Genomic DNA, 18,760 nt, shown 5'->3' on the forward strand with positions numbered 1-18,760 from the left:
TAGCATATTTTTGCGGCCTGGGGGGGGGGTGTCTGGGGTGTAGGTGTTAAACACAGTGACAGGCATATTGCCTAAGTAACTATAGCCACATTCGTGGCGCTAATGTCAATAAGCTACTGTTACCTGCCAATTGGTGCTGATGTACAAATTAAATTTCAAGTTTCACTCCATGGAAATATTGGACCACAGATGTCTTAGAAGATCCTGTGGTACAATTAACGGCATGGTTAGCCACATTAGTGCAGAATAGGGCGAACGCTGTAGAGTCTGCAATAGCTAGATGTCACTGTTGGTGGCTAGCGAGTGGCTTTTGGAACCTCAAGTGGCCATTAAATGAATTGCAAGATTTGTCACTTCAGCACTGGCTTTATTTTTCAGCACTGGAGGGCGGGGCTTGGCCAGTTTTTGTGAATCTATTGGAAATTAGGTAAAACCAGGTGTCGATGGACATCTTACAGACACACTGAAGGACTGATTTATCAATCAATCAATTTTCAATCAATTTTATTTATCTAGCGCCAAATCACAACAAACAGTTGCCCCAAGGCGCCTTACACTGCAAGGCAAGGCCATACAATAATTACGTAAAAACCCCAACGGTCAAAACGACCCCCTGTGAGCACGCACTTGGCGACAGTGGGAAGGAAAAACTCCCTTTTAACAGGAAGAAACCTCCAGCAGAACCAGGCTCAGGGAGGGGCAGTCTTCTGCTGGGACTGGTTGGGGCTGAGGGAGAGAACCAGGAAAAAGACATGCTGTGGAGGGGAGCAGAGATCAATCACTAATGATTAAATGCAGAGTGGTGCATACAGAGCAAAAAGAGAAAGAAACACTCAGTGCATCATGGGAACCCCCCAGCAGTCTACGTCTATAGCAGCATAACTAAGGGATGGTTCAGGGTCACCTGATCCAGCCCTAACTATAAGCTTTAGCAAAAAGGAAAGTTTTAAGCCTAATCTTAAAAGTAGAGAGGGTGTCTGTCTCCCTGATCTGAATTGGGAGCTGGTTCCACAGGAGAGGAGCCTGAAAGCTGAAGGCTCTGCCTCCCATTCTACTCTTACAAACCCTAGGAACTACAAGTAAGCCTGCAGTCTGAGAGCGAAGCACTCTATTGGGGTGATATGGTACTACGAGGTCCCTAAGATAAGATGGGACCTGATTATTCAAAACCTTATAAGTAAGAAGAAGAATTTTAAATTCTATTCTAGAATTAACAGGAAGCCAATGAAGAGAGGCCAATATGGGTGAGATATGCTCTCTCCTTCTAGTCCCCGTTAGTACTCTAGCTGCAGCATTTTGAATTAACTGAAGGCTTTTCAGGGAACTTTTAGGACAACCTGATAATAATGAATTACAATAGTCCAGCCTAGAGGAAATAAATGCATGAATTAGTTTTTCAGTCACTACATATTTGTTTAATATGCACATTGAATGACATATCCTGATCAAAAATGACTCCAAGATTTCTCACAGTATTACTAGAGGTCAGGGTAATGCCATCCAGAGTAAGGATCTGGTTAGACACCATGTTTCTAAGATTTGTGGGGCCAAGTACAATAACTTCAGTTTTATCTGAGTTTAAAAGCAGGAAATTAGAGGTCATCCATGTCTTTATGTCTGTAAGACAATCCTGCAGTTTAGCTAATTGGTGTGTGTCCTCTGGCTTATGGATGTGGGTTGATGTGGTTGAAGAGACTTTTGCACCTTGGTTTCAATATGTGATTTCATGAGCGCTGCTCCAATGGAAGTTAAACTCTGCTGTTACTAAAGCATGTTATTGGGTCCATTTATTTTTCCAGAGAGAGGGCGGCATTTTCCAGCCTGTATCTTAAAGAGTTATTCAATTAATAATAATTTGTAATAATCTGCCAAAAAACATTCTGAATAAATCATATTTTGCTTAAATATATTTGTTAAACATTTCAGCCAATTTTTCTGATGGTACATTCACAGTTTCAGGCAAAAAAAAAAAAAAAATTAAATATATATACACTCAACAAAAATATAAATGCAACACTATCTCAGCAAAGGAGAAGTGCTCACTATCACAGATTTAGACTGGTTTGTGAACAATATTTGAGGGAAATGGTGATATTGTGTATGTGGAAAAAGCTTTAGATCTTTGAGTTCATCTCATACAAAATGGGAGCAAAACCAAAAAGTGTTGCGTTTATATTTTTGTTGAGTGTATTTGGCATTGATGCATTTATTCTGCTAATGAGTACTGATGACGTGCATTGCTGCTTGTGCTTAATTAGAGGTTATGGCGGTCGCTGCTTGTTGTGCACATTTATTTAATTAGCTGCTTTTGGCCTGAGGCAAAGTCCTGTTTTCTTCCAGTAAAAAAAAAAAAAATAAATGAAGGTAGACTTGAAAATTTTAATCTGGCAGATGACTCACAGCAACAACCAACATTATTCTACACACACACAACAAACCAATCACAGTAGCTTTATTAAAAAAAAAAAGAAAAAAAAAAGCTCGTTTCCTCTCATATGACTAACCGATATTTCCAAGACTCATTTAAAACATTTAAAACATGTGATCTAAACATAATTGCTTATAACTGACTGGAATTTTACTTGTTCAGTGATTTTCTCTTCTTTTAGGTTTATTTAGATATTTGACGAGAAAATGGGACAAATCTGGTAAGACTTTGTATTTTTTGCAGTGTGCAGACGTGTCCTCACATATGCACGCACACACAATAAATGTGTATAAATATTTTATAAAATATGACTGTATGAACATACAGGTACACTGTATAATAATATACTGTATTATACTGAGAAAGAACGCCGGTGTTTCAGGTTTTACTGGATGGTTGTGGTTCACACAGACAGACTTCACAGTTCAGTTTAGGGACGTGTGCAATTCTGGTGTGGAACAAACATTCGGGGCCCGTGCAGGTGGTTTGTGGCGAGAACGTAACCCAAAACCAATGGACCAAATACTGGACTCCCACGTGAATTTTGTGTCGTTTGTGACAGGACACAACAGAACAGACGCATCTCCTTTAACCATCATCCAGTGACTGAACGCTGCAGGGTTTGTTAAAATACACGAAAATACCAAATTGCAGCCAGTCAGCAGGACAGCCCGGTTATTAAACACAAAAAGATAAAACTGCCAGAACAAACCAGTCCGAGACAGTAATCGCTCTCACATCAGCAACTTTTAGCAGCATCCTGAGGTTCCTCTCAGAGTTCCAGCCCAGAACACAAACGCAGCTCTTCTGATCACTGAGGAGAGCCATTACTTATTTACTACCTGAACACCCCAACGCACCGCAAACAGCACCTTTATTACAGCCAAGATCTATAAACACAGAAGTCATGACTGAGTTTTCTAATTTCCAACGGTCCTTAAACTAATCATGTGTGGCTACTGCTTCTACCAGGGGGAATTTTTTTTTTTTTTTTTAAATAAAGTGATATTAGCCAAAAATAATTTCTTGATTCAGATTCTGTTAAAAACCACAAATTCTTCCCTTCTCAAAGCAACTGGGGAACCTTGAATGACTTGGCTGAGACAAACAGTCACATGAGGAAAATTCAGCAAACCTTCAAATGAACTGCAGGCTGCAGCAGGCTGATGGTGACCATCAGCAGCTGAGGATGGACCCCAGGTCCTCCTGGGGGGGGGGTGTCAGGACCCAAAGGAGCCCATCGTGTTGGTGCATGCACCGTCACATGCTACCAAACCGGGCGACAAATCACATACTTAAGACAGCAGAGATGTTGACATGTCAGCTGCACTAAAACTGAGTTGACCATCACATGAGGACTTGGGGTTCGGGTTAACCCCAACCCTAAACCTAACTTGATGAGCCGAACCTGTCAGGAACATTTTCACTGTTGATTTTTTTTTTAAATCACAAAATGACAAACGATGATAAAAATCGTTTCGGCTCAAAACAATCAGTGTCACCACGGAGCCACAAACACCTTCATCCTGTTAGAGGACTTTAAAGCAACACGGCAAACTAACAGAAAATACACAACACATGTTTTTCCACACTCACACATACCTCAGTCAGTGTATGACATGTGAAGTAACCCCTCCCCCTTACCTTACCTGGGCTACTGTATACACACACACACACACACACACCCCCATATATTATTAGGATCTCAACAACATAGAAGGGTCATTAGTCACAGAACCCCATGTGTCCACGTGCATGCACGCCTCAGTGCATACAACTGAGGCGTACACATGCACACACACAGTACTGCCCAGTCAAATATTCTTTCATATCAAATTGGAAATGACTGATGTGCATCAAATTCAGAAAACAAACATGATGTGTCTATGTTGTATGAAATTATCTAAAAAAACAAAAAACAAAAAAAAAAAATCAATTAGTAACAGCAGCTGATGATCTCTGACCAGATCAAAGCAAAAATCTCAGGCATTTTTATTCAGAAGTGAGCTGAAAATCTTACAACACCCACGATGCATTGCACACCACCTCCTGACATCAGACCCAGTCCACCTGGACCGGTCTGGATTACGACTTACTGCGGCGGCAGAATGTCATTTTTATTCATCGTGTTACTGTCACGTTACCAAACACACACATTGAAAATTGCGTAACAAAAAGTCTTTGTTTGCTGTGATGTAACAAATACGTCATCAGGTCCGGTTGTCATATTTGTGGACTTTGACGAACCACAGAAGTTAAGTCAGTTACCATTTCTGGTTAAGCGGGTGTCAGGTAATGTAGAAAACCAACTGAATCATGTACCAAAAAAACCCATTCTAAATCAAACATATTTTAAACAACAATTAATAATAAATAAAATAAAATAAAATAAATTGTTTAAAAAGTTTTCAACTTGTTTTCTTCCAGGTAGGTTGGTGCCCTATTGCCCTCTGGTGGTCGGCCACCAATGACTGACAGAAACTGTATAAATGTTATGTGTGCTTTATAAAGCAAGTTTATTCATCATTTGAAGTCTGTGTGTTCATGTGTTAATTCAGATAAACACGAGACCGAGTGTCACAGCGTCAAACAGGTACTTCATGATCAGGAAACTGTTCAACCTGGACACAACTCAATCCAACATCTAAATAATTATTTTATATCCAATTAATCCTGGAACTACCTGAAGCCATAATTTGACTTTGGCACAAAAATCACAACAAACTTAACTTTCCAACTAAAGGACAAGTTCACTGTTTTAATCCTTTGAAATATTAAATTACTGTGAGCAGTCGAACCTCCGTGTTCCACTTAGGACTGATGGTTGTGTTGTGCAGTAGGCTCAAAACCTCACACACACACACACACACACACACACACACACACACACACACACACACACACACACACACACACACACACACACACACACACACACACACACACACACACACACACACACACAGTCTGAAGAAGTTTTGTGTATTTTGATGAGTGTAACTGTTTCCATCCACCCTGTACTGGTTCCAGAATTTAGCTCGGGTCAGTTTGTTTAGCACCGCTGTCACACACTGTACACATGCAAATGCAAGAATGCGTTCAAAGCTTCAAAACATGATAAGGTTCAGAAATGCGGCTCTGAGTTTATCTGCTGCTCGAACTAAAGCGGCAATTTGCAGAAAAAGGAATTTCTCTGATATGAAGTTTTGATCGCTAACAATGTTTAAATACGGCTAACGTTCCTGGGTGGAAAACTGAGTCACTGAATAAATGATAAATTTAGTATTCACAGAGTGCAAAAAACCCAACCCTAAATCTTTTATTTAATTCCCCTTTACTGCCAATTTTTATTTATTTTTTAAAATTCTATTTTAATTTGAGAAGCACACTTTATATGGTTTGAAAGTGTGATAAAATAAATATTACAACTATTATCCATTTAAGATGTGGTTATTTGTAAAAAGATTCCTTCTGTTGTCCGTTTTGACGTTCTTGCGTGCTTCAGAAAAAATGGAAGTGTTGGACTCACCGGCGTTGGAGATGCGTCTCCCTCGCTCCCAGTCCTGCTGCTCTCTGTCCTCCTGCTCCTGCTGCTCCTTCTCCAGACGCTCTCTCTCGGCCTTCTCCCTCTCCATCAGCTCACGGTCAGTGCGCTCCTGCTGCTCCCGGCACTCCTGCTCCTTGCGTTCCCTCTCCGCCTGCGCCTCCATCTCCTGACGTTCACGCTCCTGACGTTCCCGTTCCTGATGTTCACGCTCTTGACGTTCCTGTTCACGCTCGAGCATCTCTCGCTCCAAGCGTTCCTGTTCTTGGCGCTCCCGCTCCAGGCGCTCCTGCTCCAGGCGTTCCCGCTCCTGGCGTTCCCGTTCCAGTTCCGCCTGTCTCTGGAGCTCCTGGAGCTGCCTGAAGGAGAAAGAAAGGAAAGAAAACAGAGTAACAAAGAGAACACAGATAAGTCAAACTTAAACACATTATTAAACAGGTATAATTCCTTTGACCAAACAAACGAACAACAACAAAAAAGATTAGACAAAATTAAAATAAAAACGAAATACATATTTAGTCAATCTTTTTATCTTATGTGTTTTTTAACCTATTTACAATTAAAATCAGAATTTTTTGTTGTTTGTGGAGGTCATTTTTGGCCACATTATTTGTGCTTGCAAATCCAACTTTAGTCACTAGATGTCAGTATACAGCAACTTTAGAAGTAGACTTGAAAATGTAGCATTGTGCACACCTGTGTGTATGTGTGATATAGATATAAAAATAAAATGCACACACACACACACACACACCTGTATACATGCAAACATTATATGAAGCCTGTTTTAACAAAAATACACTTCTACAGTTCTGTTCATAAATGATGACAGTTAATCACAGACTCAAATATGGATACACTTATCTCAATATTTTTACAATAATATTCAGATAAAATGACTGTTTGCACCAATAATATTCCAGTTATTGGAAAATCAAAAAAAAAAAAAAAATTAAACATCAAAACCGTCAAAAACAACCTAAACTGAATGAAACCACTTAAATTGTCCACATATTTCCACGTGTCCAAGTTAAAATAGGTGTTTGGAGTAATTCCATTTGGTGGAATAAAACGCTACAGATGGTTCAACATTCAGTGACATTCAGTGAACTATGTCAAGATTCAATGCCAAGAAAAGAAAGGAAAAGTAAATTATTACGTCACAAGCACAATATTATTACTAAATAATGTTCACAACCTTTTGCTGGCATAAAAACATTGAATTTCAAAATATTACACAAATGTCAGACATAAAACCGGCAAAATAAAGACCTGATTTCCACAGTGTGACGGTCTTGGATTTGGCTGATAAATCTGTTGTGTTAATGTGTTGAATCCATCTCATGCACAATGTGTTCACATAAATACACGTTAGAGACTTTTTTCAACAGTTACAGAGGGGACAAAAACGCATATCAGGACCACGGCAGCCTCAATCCTGGAGATTCCACTCAGTTATAAGATGGACTGCTGATGAAGATCAATGACATTAATAATGTTCACAGGCAAAAATAAGTAAAAAAAAAAAAAAAAAGCAACATTAGCCTCGCCAATCAGCAATATTTTTAAAACAAAAGCAATTTCAATGAAAGGTCAAAGGACAAATGACAATATTTTATGAATTACATGAGTTTTCCAAACAGTTTATGATTTTAATTTGGTGTCATCTCCCAAGCAGAAATCACAGAAGAAGAAAAAAACAAAAATTAATGAAATTAATTAAATAAATAAAACTCCTCAGTGGCAGACGGGATTCACCCCGAGATGCTGAAGTGTCTGGATGTCACGGCTGACACGCCGACACAATGTTCTATCCCTACCACCCTGGGAGGTGTGATTCAGAAGACCAGAGTTTGTCATGTGATCTTCAGTCAAATTCAACAGAAATGGCCACCACGAAATGTTTCATTTATTTTGGAAAAACTCACCCGTTCTGTCACATGATATAATTTATGTGGTCAGAAATCAACAGGATGACACGGACAGACACGGACAGGGAGACGGTCGGAAGCTGAACTCGACATCGACAGGCTCGTTCACGTCACATTAAACCCCGTCGTGCCCTCTGGCCTCGCGCAGACGCTTTATGGCCGATAATCAATCATCAGCATGAACGCTGCTTATGACAAATGAACACACTCCCTCTGCTCACAGTTACCCTGGTGACACACACACACACGCTGTGTCTGGACTTGTTGGTGTTTCGTGTGTTCCCACAGAAGATTCTCACAATAATGTTTTTCTTCACATCAGGTTGCTGTATATCAATCAATTTCAATCAATCAATTTTTTTATATAGCGCCAAATCACAACAAACAGTTGCCCCAAGGCGCTTTATATTGTAAGGCAAGGCCATACAATAATTATGTAAAACCCCAACGGTCAAAACGACCCCCTGTGAGCAAGCACTTGGCTACAGTGGGAAGGAAAAACTCCCTTTTAACAGGAAGAAACCTCCAGTAGAACCAGGCTCAGGGAGGGGCAGTCTTCTGCTGGGACTGGTTGGGGCTGAGGGAGAGAACCAGGAAAAAGACATGCTGTGGAGGGGAGCAGAGATCGATCACTAATGATTAAATGCAGAGTGGTGCATACAGAGCAAAAAGAGAAAGAAACAGTGCATCATGGGAACCCCCCAGCAGTCTACGTCTATAGCAGCATAACTAAGGGATGGTTCAGGGTCACCTGATCCAGCCCTAACTATAAGCTTTAGCAAAAAGGAAAGTTTTAAGCCTAATCTTAAAAGTAGAGAGGGTGTCTGTCTCCCTGATCTGAATTGGGAGCTGGTTCCACAGGAGAGGAGCCTGAAAGCTGAAGGCTCTGCCTCCCATTCTACTCTTACAAACCCTAGGAACTACAAGTAAGCCTGCAGTCTGAGAGTGAAGCGCTCTATTGGGGTGATATGGTACTACGAGGTCCCTAAGATAAGATGGGACCTGATTATTCAAAACCTTATAAGTAAGAAGAAGAATTTTAAATTCTATTCTAGAATTAACAGGAAGCCAATGAAGAGAGGCCAATATGGGTGAGATATGCTCTCTCCTTCTAGTCCCCGTCAGTACTCTAGCTGCAGCATTTTGAATTAACTGAAGGCTTTTTAGGGAACTTTTAGGACAACCTGATAATAATGAATTACAATAGTCCAGCCTAGAGGAAATAAATGCATGAATTAGTTTTTCAGCATCACTCTGAGACAAGACCTTTCTGATTTTAGAGATATTGCGTAAATGCAAAAAAGCAGTCCTACATATTTGTCCAATATGCGCCTTGAATGACATATCCTGATCAAAAATGACTCCAAGATTTCTCACAGTATTACTAGAGATCAGGGTAATGCCATCCAGAGTAAGGATCTGGTTAGACACCATGTTTCTAAGATTTGTGGGGCCAAGTACAATAACTTCAGTTTTATCTGAGTTTAAAAGCAGGAAATTAGAGGTCATCCATGTCTTTATGTCTGTAAGACAATCCTGCAGTTTAGCTAATTGGTGTGTGTCCTCTGGCTTCATGGATAGATAAAGCTGGGTATCATCTGCTTAACAATGAAAATTTAAGCAATGCCGTCTAATAATACTGCCTAAGGGAAGCATGTATAAAATGAATAAAATTGGTCCTAGCACAGAACCTTGTGGAACTCCATAATTAACCTTAGTCTGTGAAGAAGATTCCCCATTTACATGAACAAATTGTAATCTATTAGACAAATATGATTCAAACCACCGCAGCGCAGTGCCTTTAATACCTATGGCATGCTCTAATCTCTGTAATAAAATTTTATGGTCAACAGTATCAAAAGCAGCACTGAGGTCTAACAGAACAAGCACAGAGATGAGTCCACTGTCCGAGGCCATAAGAAGATCATTTGTAACCTTCACTAATGCTGTTTCTGTACTATGATGAATTCTAAAACCTGACTGAAACTCTTCAAATAGACCATTCCTCTGCAGATGATCAGTTAGCTGTTTTACAACTACCCTTTCAAGAATTTTTGAGAGAAAAGGAAGGTTGGAGATTGGCCTATAATTAGCTAAGATATACAACACTGATGTATATGACATCAGTGTTGCCAGGTCAGCTTATTGTAAGTGTGGAAAGTGATGTTTCTGTGTGTGTGTGTGTGTGTGTGTGTGTGTGTGTGTGTGTGTGCGTGCGTGTGTATATAAGTTGCCTGTAATTATGATTATGAGCAATCACAGGTGACAACTTGTTTTCAGACTGAAGCTGCTTAATGAAACGTTTTACCTCCATTCAAAAGTTCCCACAAACAGCCAATCACAAACATTTAAATTGTTCAAAGGATTTGAAAAAAATAAAACCCACTGAGTTCACATACAGACCAAGTTACCTCTGCTGCTACGTCTCTGGCTTGTAAATTAATTTTCAAGCCAACATGAATTTGCAGAAATCACAACTGTAAATAAAGAATCATCAAAAAAAACAAAAAACAAAAAAAACAACATTGCTTTTTTCCTGCCCTTTTCTGTGTGGTTCATCCAAAGAAAAGGATCTTTTTAATCACCCTACATGTGCGTTTGAAGATGGGGTGAGCTGATGCACGAGAGTGATTAATATTACGCTCGTCAAAACACCCGGTTCAGCAGCAGAAGTAGAAGCAGAAGAAGCAGAAGCAGCAGAAGCAGAAGCAGAATAACAATAATAATAATAATAATTTATCTTTTTGTCTTCTGTTCATGTCTGGAAGTGCTGTGAAATCTGGTCTACACAGCAAACTGTCAGTGTGAATATTACCTCAGTGCCAGAAGGTGGAGGTGATGGTTAAGTAAAATGGTGGGCTTGTGACCAGAGGGTCCTCTGTTCAAATCCCCATCAGAACAGTAAAATTACACAGGGCCCTTGGGCGAGTTCCCTAATCTCTAAGTTGGACCCGGTGTGTTGCGAGCGCATTGCATGGCAGCACCGTGACATCAATGTGGGAGTGTTTGTGTGAATGTGAAGCATCACTATAAAGCATGTTGACCATAAAACCTCTACAGAAATGCATCCCATCTGCTCCACCTTGTACTGCAAACTCTCTCTGTGACTACCATCAGGGCAGCAACAACATGCAGTGTGTGTAAGAAACTGTGCACGTTGGGAACGGACCTGTTCAGTCATCACTGTGTCCACCATCCTGTCCGGGAATTGATCAAGAGGCCGTCTTCCTCGCCATCGAGGGGCAGCCACAACAATGACAATGCAAACTGATGACATCACAGAAAAGACGCAGAAGCGGCGAGAGAAACATTGTGAAAACCTTTTTTGGTTTGATTTTATAATGTGTTAGAGTCACGAAATTGATTTATTTTAGGGTGGGCTTTTATTCAAATGAGTTTGGGACTTTATTTAAAATGGGCACTTCTAATTTTAACACCCAATGGCACCACCTGTGATCTTTGTTGCCCACCCTGAGGCAGGTGTGGACCCCAGGGTTTTTAGCGGAACATGAGCAAGTGTGCAGACCCGTCAACCCCCGTAATATATTCTGCCTGTTTTCAGAAGAGACAAATTCCAACCACCACTGCAGCTGGTGGAATTTCTCTTCCACTGGCTGTTTTGTTCGTCTCACTGCAGCTGTTGCTGGCGGGTCAATGTGCTAAATTTGTCCTCATTAAAGCAGAATGGCGACCTGGGACATACTGATCTCCAGTTTTACCGTTTGTTGGAGAGTTGCTGAGGATGATGAATGTCTTTGAGCTCAGCGGCCAAATTATCCAAGAAAACACGATGGACGTATAAATTTCTCTGAATTGTTCTTTTGAGATTGGTGCTCGGACAAACGATGCTTCCAAAGTGCAAAACACAAACAAACACCGAGTCCCTTTCAACAGGATGTTGTGACATTCCTCAATATCGCACGCACATGTCAAACATCTGTGCAAGTGCATAAGAGCACACACCAACAACAGATGACTGATTCTGTCCAACTGTGGTGGCCATCCCTCAGTGCTTCAGGTTGTTACGGAATGGGACAATTTAGGAGTTCTAAAACAATCTGATGGCTACAAATAATTACAACCTGAACAGGTTAACACATCACAGAACGGAATGAAATGTCTGGTTTACAATAAATACTTGAACTAATAACTGACTTGGGAGATGGTGCGTTGTTGGGAAGTCCATTAAAAACACTGTGGCTGACTCACAACTACGGTGGCGAGTGACGGCAGACTCACTACAGTGTGGTTATACCATGTTTAATCTTTTAACACAACATCAGGACACTGTGCAAAATGTTGGTCAGTTTTCCGGATATCAGACTGGCATTTTGAATGAGTTGGTCTGACCAATGAAGATTTGACAAACAATTTACAAGAATCCAAAACACAAGAATGTGAAAACCCTCATATTTTAGGTATTGCAACAAGTCAAAGTCCGGTATTTGTTCTTCACAGGCTTAAACGAATGCAAAGGAGGTAGTTAATTGGGAAAAGGAGTTGGATTCCCAATATGTAGACCTGGGTTTAATTCCTGGTCATGATAACGGTTTGTGTCTTTGGATGGGGAAGCAACCTGTGATGGACTGGTGTCCCATCCAAGTCAGGTCGTAGACGCTCATTCGCTTCAGTGCCTTTATCAGACTTGCTTACTTCTTTCTTAGCTAATGAATGAATTACTGGGTGGTTTTAGTCGTACTTTGAAGCAGATGTGGTGTGTTCACCTTCTCAGCTCACACATTCTTGCGCCGTGAGAGCAAAATCTCCTGCTGCCAAAACTTCACACGTACCACATTTTTATTAAGAATGCCAGTTATATGAGAAACACTCACAGCTCACATGAGCGGGAACATGACCTTTAAGTCATTTTACCTCGTGGCAAATTAGACGAAGGTCTGTGCAGACAAACTACCGCAGTTAATCTTCACAAATCCAAACACGGGCGCACGATCCCGTGTTGACTTTACGTGTGGGGCGCTCGTTGTGTAACGTCTTTTGGTTGTCATGTCTGTTGGAGCCGTTGCGTTTCTCTGTGTCAGCAGGAAAATATACCCCATGACTGGGGAAGCTCAAAGACGACTGGTTACTTCGACTTTAATGATTCTGATCCTGGAGAGGAATCAGAGCCGTCACACATGGAAAGTCATTTAAGTCATTTAACAAAGGAAGGCAGTCAGAAATGTTCTTTTAAAAAAACCTACTTCAAGATGAGCTATAGCTATTTTGACAGACTACACAATATAAAAAAAAGTCCCCAGATAATTCTAAAAATTAAAAGTTGCTGGAATGGACTTGCACCAAAGATCAGTTCTGAGCACTTTCTTGTCTGCAGTGGTGATGGCAAGATCAGACAGGCTTCTCCATGGACTATGATGTTTGCGGATGATATTGTGATCTGTAGTTAGAGTAGCCAGCAGGTTGAGACAAGTTTGAGAGGTGGAGGTGTACTCAGGAGAGACGGGGAATGAAACTCAGTACATATGTGTTAATGAGAAGAAAAACAGTGGAATTTGTGTGGCTTAAATACTTGAAGTAAACAGTCCAACACTGTGTGGGAGAGAGGTGAAGAACAGAGTGCAGGCAGGGTGGAAAAAGGTGGCAGGAGAGATTTCTGACAGACGGATATTTGCAAGAGTGAAGGGGAAAGTGTACAAACTGTAGTGAGACCAGCTACGTTGTCCAGTTTAGAGACAGTGGCGCTAACAAAAAGACAGGAGGTGGGAGTGGAAGATGCTGTGATTCTCCTCAGAAGTGACAAGGATGGACAGGTATATCAGGAGAAGGATGCTGAGGATGGAACCATCAGGCGGGGATGTGGTGAGAGAGAACACACGGTGGTTGATGTGACAAGAAGATGCAGAGAACAGGATGAGATGGAGACCCTAGTGGGAGCAACAAGATGAAGAAAAGAAGGACGATGAGGACTGGAGTCACCTCCACACAAACAACCAGGAGATTTTTGGAAATATTATAAAACACCAATGAAAGTGGAATATGGGCACTCATGTTATTGGAAGCACCTTCGTGGACAAGCATCCTGGAAGGTTGCGGTCACAGGATGAACTGGAACATTCCGTCATCGTTCTGTGTTGTCTTCCTTTAATCACGGTGGGATTTTCATCATCTTCAAACCTTTTTTTTCCTGTTTCAAACTGACATATTTAACGTTGTCGTACATGCTGTGGTTGTTTTTAACATGCGTCACAAGGAGCAAGTCGGACACGTTACATCATCAAACCACACGCCGGTTCGCTGCTTTTACAGACGGTAAGCACTGCAGGCTTGAGTTATTTTGCTTTTTGGTTACTTGATTTATTGCATTTCATTTGTGGTTTATTCATATGATGGCGTCTCTAGACTAGCCTAGCGTACGCTAATGACGAGTCAATGATTTAAATCCCATTTTTAATGACCTGCTTCTTAGAAAAGTGAGAAAAACAAAATCTTAGTCACAATGAAAGCCCAAACGTGCAGAACTCCTCAGAGCAAATCATGAACGGTGTCTGTAATGAATGAAGAAAGTCCTGAGGCCTGCTGGTGCCGGCGCTTATCCCCGGATTCTGGAGCATGAGGAGGACGAGAGTCTCTGGCTCCCTCTGGATGGGACGTCAGTCCATAAGATTACTTTTCTGGTCAAAGCCGATACCAGCTGAGTGGAGTGAGACAAAGCAGATTAGGTGTCTTGTTCAAGAACACAAACCAGAAGTGTTTTATGCAGCACTGCACTGGAGTGGAACAGAGAAGGATTTTCTTAAAAACAAGATAGATAGATAGATAAGAACTTTATTAATCCCGAAGGAAATTGCATTTGGCCTGCTGCTCATAAAACATCAATCATACAACAAATAAATAACTAAAATAGTTGACAAAAACACAATAACATTACATTAAAAACAGTCAGTCAGTTGTAAAACTGACAGACTATAAAGTTATACAAACATAAAAAGACACAAGACTCTCTTGCTAGATCAGAGTGTTGTGCAATCTAATGGCATGAGGCACAAAGGACTTCCTCAGTCTGTCTGTGGTGCAGCGCTGGGACAGCAGTCTGCCGCTGAACACACTCCTCCTCTCTCTGAAGGCCTCGTATAGAGGGTGTGAGGCACTGTTCATAATTGCCTTGAACCGGGACAGAGTCCTCTACTCAACCACATCTTCCACTGGAGCCAGCTTCAGTCCCAGCTTCAGTCAGATGTGAAATACAAACTACAGCATTCCAGAAGGCACATGGGAGACTCGAGCCTTGTTCTGTCTCTGTCCCAGTCCACCATGACGCTGTGACCGGAGGTGTAACAGAAAAAAGCAACATGAGACAGTTTCTCCAGTCACAGAATCCTATAATGCCTACAGAGTTCTCTGGGCATCTTGGTGACTTCCCTCACTTGTTTCCTTGCATGAACACTTAGTTTTTGAGAACTGCCTCCTCCAGGCAAATTTACCACACAGTACACTAGTATGGTTCCACTGCTTAATGACTGATGAAAATAAGTCCAAGACATATTTGCTCCCTTGTTTTTTCACTCAGGGTCACCAAGGTGGATCTGCATGTTGAACTGGCACAAGTTTTACACCGGATGCCCTTCCTTGCACAACCCACACTGCATGGAGAAATGTGGCAGGAGGTGGCATTTGAACCGGGAACCTTCCGCACTGAAACATACACGTTATATATATAAGATTAATCCAGGTTTTGAGTATATTTCTTATTGTTACATGGGAAACAAGGTACCAGTAGATTCAGTTGATTCTCACAAATCCAACTAGATCAAGCATTCATGATATGCACACTCTTAAGGCTATAAAATTGGGCTATTAGTAAAAAAAAGTAGAAAAGGGGGTGTTCACAATAATAGTAGTGTGGCATTCAGTCAGTGAGTTCGTCAATTTTGTGGAACAAACAGGTGTGAATCAGGTGTCCCCTATGTAAGGATGAAGCCAGAACATGTTGAACATGCTTTTCTCTTTGAAAGCCTGAGGAAAATGGGACGTTCAAGACATTGTTCAGAAGAACAGCGTAGTTTGATTAAAAAGTTGATTGGAGAGGGGAAAACTTATACGCAGGTGCAAAAAATTATAGGCTGTTCATCTACAATGATCTCCAATGCTTTCAAATGGACAAAAAAAAAACAGAGACGCGTGGAAGAAAACAGAAAACAACCATCAACATGGATAGAAGAATAACCAGAATGGCAAAGGCTCACCCAATGATCAGCTCCAGGATGATCAAAGACAGTCTGGAGTTACCTGTAAGTGCTGTGACAGTTAGAAGACGCCTGTGTGAAGCTAATTTATTTGCAAGAATCCCCCGCAAAGTCCCTCTGTTAAATAAAAGACATGTGCAGAAGAGGTTACAATTTGCCAAAGAACACATCAACTGGCCTAAAGAGAAATGGAGGACTATTTTGTGGACTAATGAGAGTTAAATTGTTCTTTTTGGGTCCAAGGGCCACAGACAGTTTGTGAGACAACCCCCAAACTCTGAATTCAAGTCACAGTTCACAGTGAAGACAGTGAAGCATGGTGGTGCAAACATCATGATATAGGCATGTTTCTCCTACTATGGTGTTGGGCCTATATATCGCATATCAGGTATCATGGATCAGTTTGGATATGTCAAAATACTTGAAGAGGTCATGTTGCCTTATGCTGAAGAGGACATGCCCTTGAAATGGGTGTTTCAACAAGACAATGACCCCAAGCACACTAGTAAACCAGCAAAATCTTGGTTCCAAACCAACAAAATTAATGCCTCGCAGATGTGAACAAATCATGAAAAACTGTGGTTATACAACTAAATACTAGTTTAGTGATTCACAGGATTGCTAAAAAAAGCAGTTTGAACATAATAGTTTTGAGTTTGTAGCATCAACAGCAGATGCTACTATTATTTTCTACTTTTTTTTTTTTACTAATAGCCCAATTTCATAGCCTTAAGAGTGTGCATATCATGAATGCTTGGTCTTGTTGGATTTGTGAGAATCTACTCAATCTACTGGTACCTTGTTTCCCATGTAACAATAAGAAATATACTCACAACCTGGATTAATCTTTTTAGTCACATAGCACTACTACTATTCTGAACACTACTATATATATACATACATACATACATACATACATATACACACACACACACAACAAAAATATAAACGCAACACTTTTGGTTTTGCTCCCATTTTGTATGAGATGAACTCAAAGATCTAAAACCTTTTCCACATACACAATATCACCATTTCCCTCAAATATTGTTCACAAACCAGTCTAAATCTGAGATAGTGAGCACTTCTCCTTTGCTGAGATAATCCATCCCACCTCACAGGTGTGCCATACCAAGATGCTGATTAGACACCATGATTAGTGCAGTAGGTGTGCCTTAGACTGCCCAGAATAAAAGGCCACTTTGAAAGGTGCAGTTTTGTTTTACTGGGGGGGGGGGGGGGATACCAGTCAGTATCTGGTGTGACCACCATTTGCCTCATGCAGTGCAACACATCTCCTTTGCATAGAGTTGATCAGGTTGTCAATTGTGGCCTGTGGAATGTTGGTCCACTCCTCTTCAATGGCTGTGCGAAGTTGCTGGATATTGGCAGGAACTGGTACACGCTGTCGTATACGCCGGTCAAGAGCATCCCAAACATGCTCAATGGGTGACATGTCCGGTGAGTATGCCGGCCATGCAAGAACTGGGACATTTTCAGCTTCCAAGAATTGTGTACAGATCCTTGCAACATGGGGCCGTGCATTATCCTGCTGCAACATGAGGTGATGTTCTTGGATGTATGGCACAACAATGGGCTTCAGGATCTGGTCACGGTATCTCTGTGCATTCAAAATGCCATCAATAAAATGCACCTGTGTTCTTCGTCCATAACAGACGCCTGCCCATACCATAACCCCACCGCCACCATGGGCCACTCGATCCACAACATTGACATCAGAAAACCGCTCACCCACACGATGCCACACACGCTGTCTGCCATCTGCCCTGAACAGGGTGAACCGGGATTCATCTGTGAAGAGAACACCTCTCCAACGTGCCAAATGCCAGCGAATGTGAGCATTTGCCCACTCAAGTCGGTTACGACGACGAACTGGAGTCAGGTCGAGACCCCGATGAGGACGACGAGCATGCAGATGAGCTTCCCTGAGACGGTTTCAGTTTGTGCAGAAATTCTTTGGTTATGCAAACCAACTGTTTCAGCAGCTGTCCGAGTGGCTGGTCTCAGACGATCTTGGAGGTGAACATGCTGGATGTGGAGGTCCTGGGCTGCTGTGGTTACACGTGGTCTGCGGTTGTGAGGCTGGTTGGATGTACTGCCAAATTCTCTGAAACGCCTTTGGAGACGGCTTATGGTAGAGAAATGAACATTCAATACAAAAGCAACAGCTCTGGTTGACATTCCTGCTGTCAGCATGCCAATTGCACGCTCCCTCAAATCTTGCGACATCTGTGGCATTGTGCTGTGTGATAAAACTGCACCTTTCAGAGTGGCCTTTTATTGTGGGCAGTCTAAGGCACACCTGTGCACTAATCATGGTGTCTAATCAGCATCTTGATATGGCACACCTGTGAGGTGGGATGGATTATCTCAGCAAAGGAGAAGTGCTCACTATCACAGATTTAGACTGGTTTGTGAAAAAATGGTGATATTGTGTATGTGGAAAAAGTTTTAGATCTTTGAGTTCATCTCATACAAAATGGGAGCAAAACCAAAAGTGTTGCGTTTATATTTTTGTTGAGTGTGTGTACACACACACACACACATATACACACACACACACATATACACACACACACACACACACACACACACACACCACACACACACACACACACACACACCACACACACACATA

The 18,760-nt window shown here is 41.4% G+C and overlaps 1 protein-coding gene across 9 annotated transcripts in view; it reads right to left on the bottom strand.

Moving 5' to 3' along the window:
* The window catches only part of enah (ENAH actin regulator), a 189,357-nt gene that overhangs the window by 24,890 nt on the left and 145,707 nt on the right, over positions 1-18,760 (bottom strand). For 8 of the 9 annotated variants that reach the window (XM_034162717.1, XM_034162716.1, XM_034162712.1 and 5 more), the window contains one exon: positions 5,958-6,331. In XM_034162717.1, coding sequence (XP_034018608.1) covers positions 5,958-6,331 — 374 coding nt within the window. The remainder of the gene's footprint in view (positions 1-5,957; positions 6,332-18,760) is intronic. The other variant, XM_034162714.1, reaches the window with a different exon arrangement.

The sequence above is a fragment of the Thalassophryne amazonica genome, chromosome 21 (assembly GCF_902500255.1).
Source record: "Thalassophryne amazonica chromosome 21, fThaAma1.1, whole genome shotgun sequence".
In the NCBI taxonomy this organism is placed as follows: Eukaryota; Metazoa; Chordata; class Actinopteri; order Batrachoidiformes; family Batrachoididae; genus Thalassophryne; species Thalassophryne amazonica.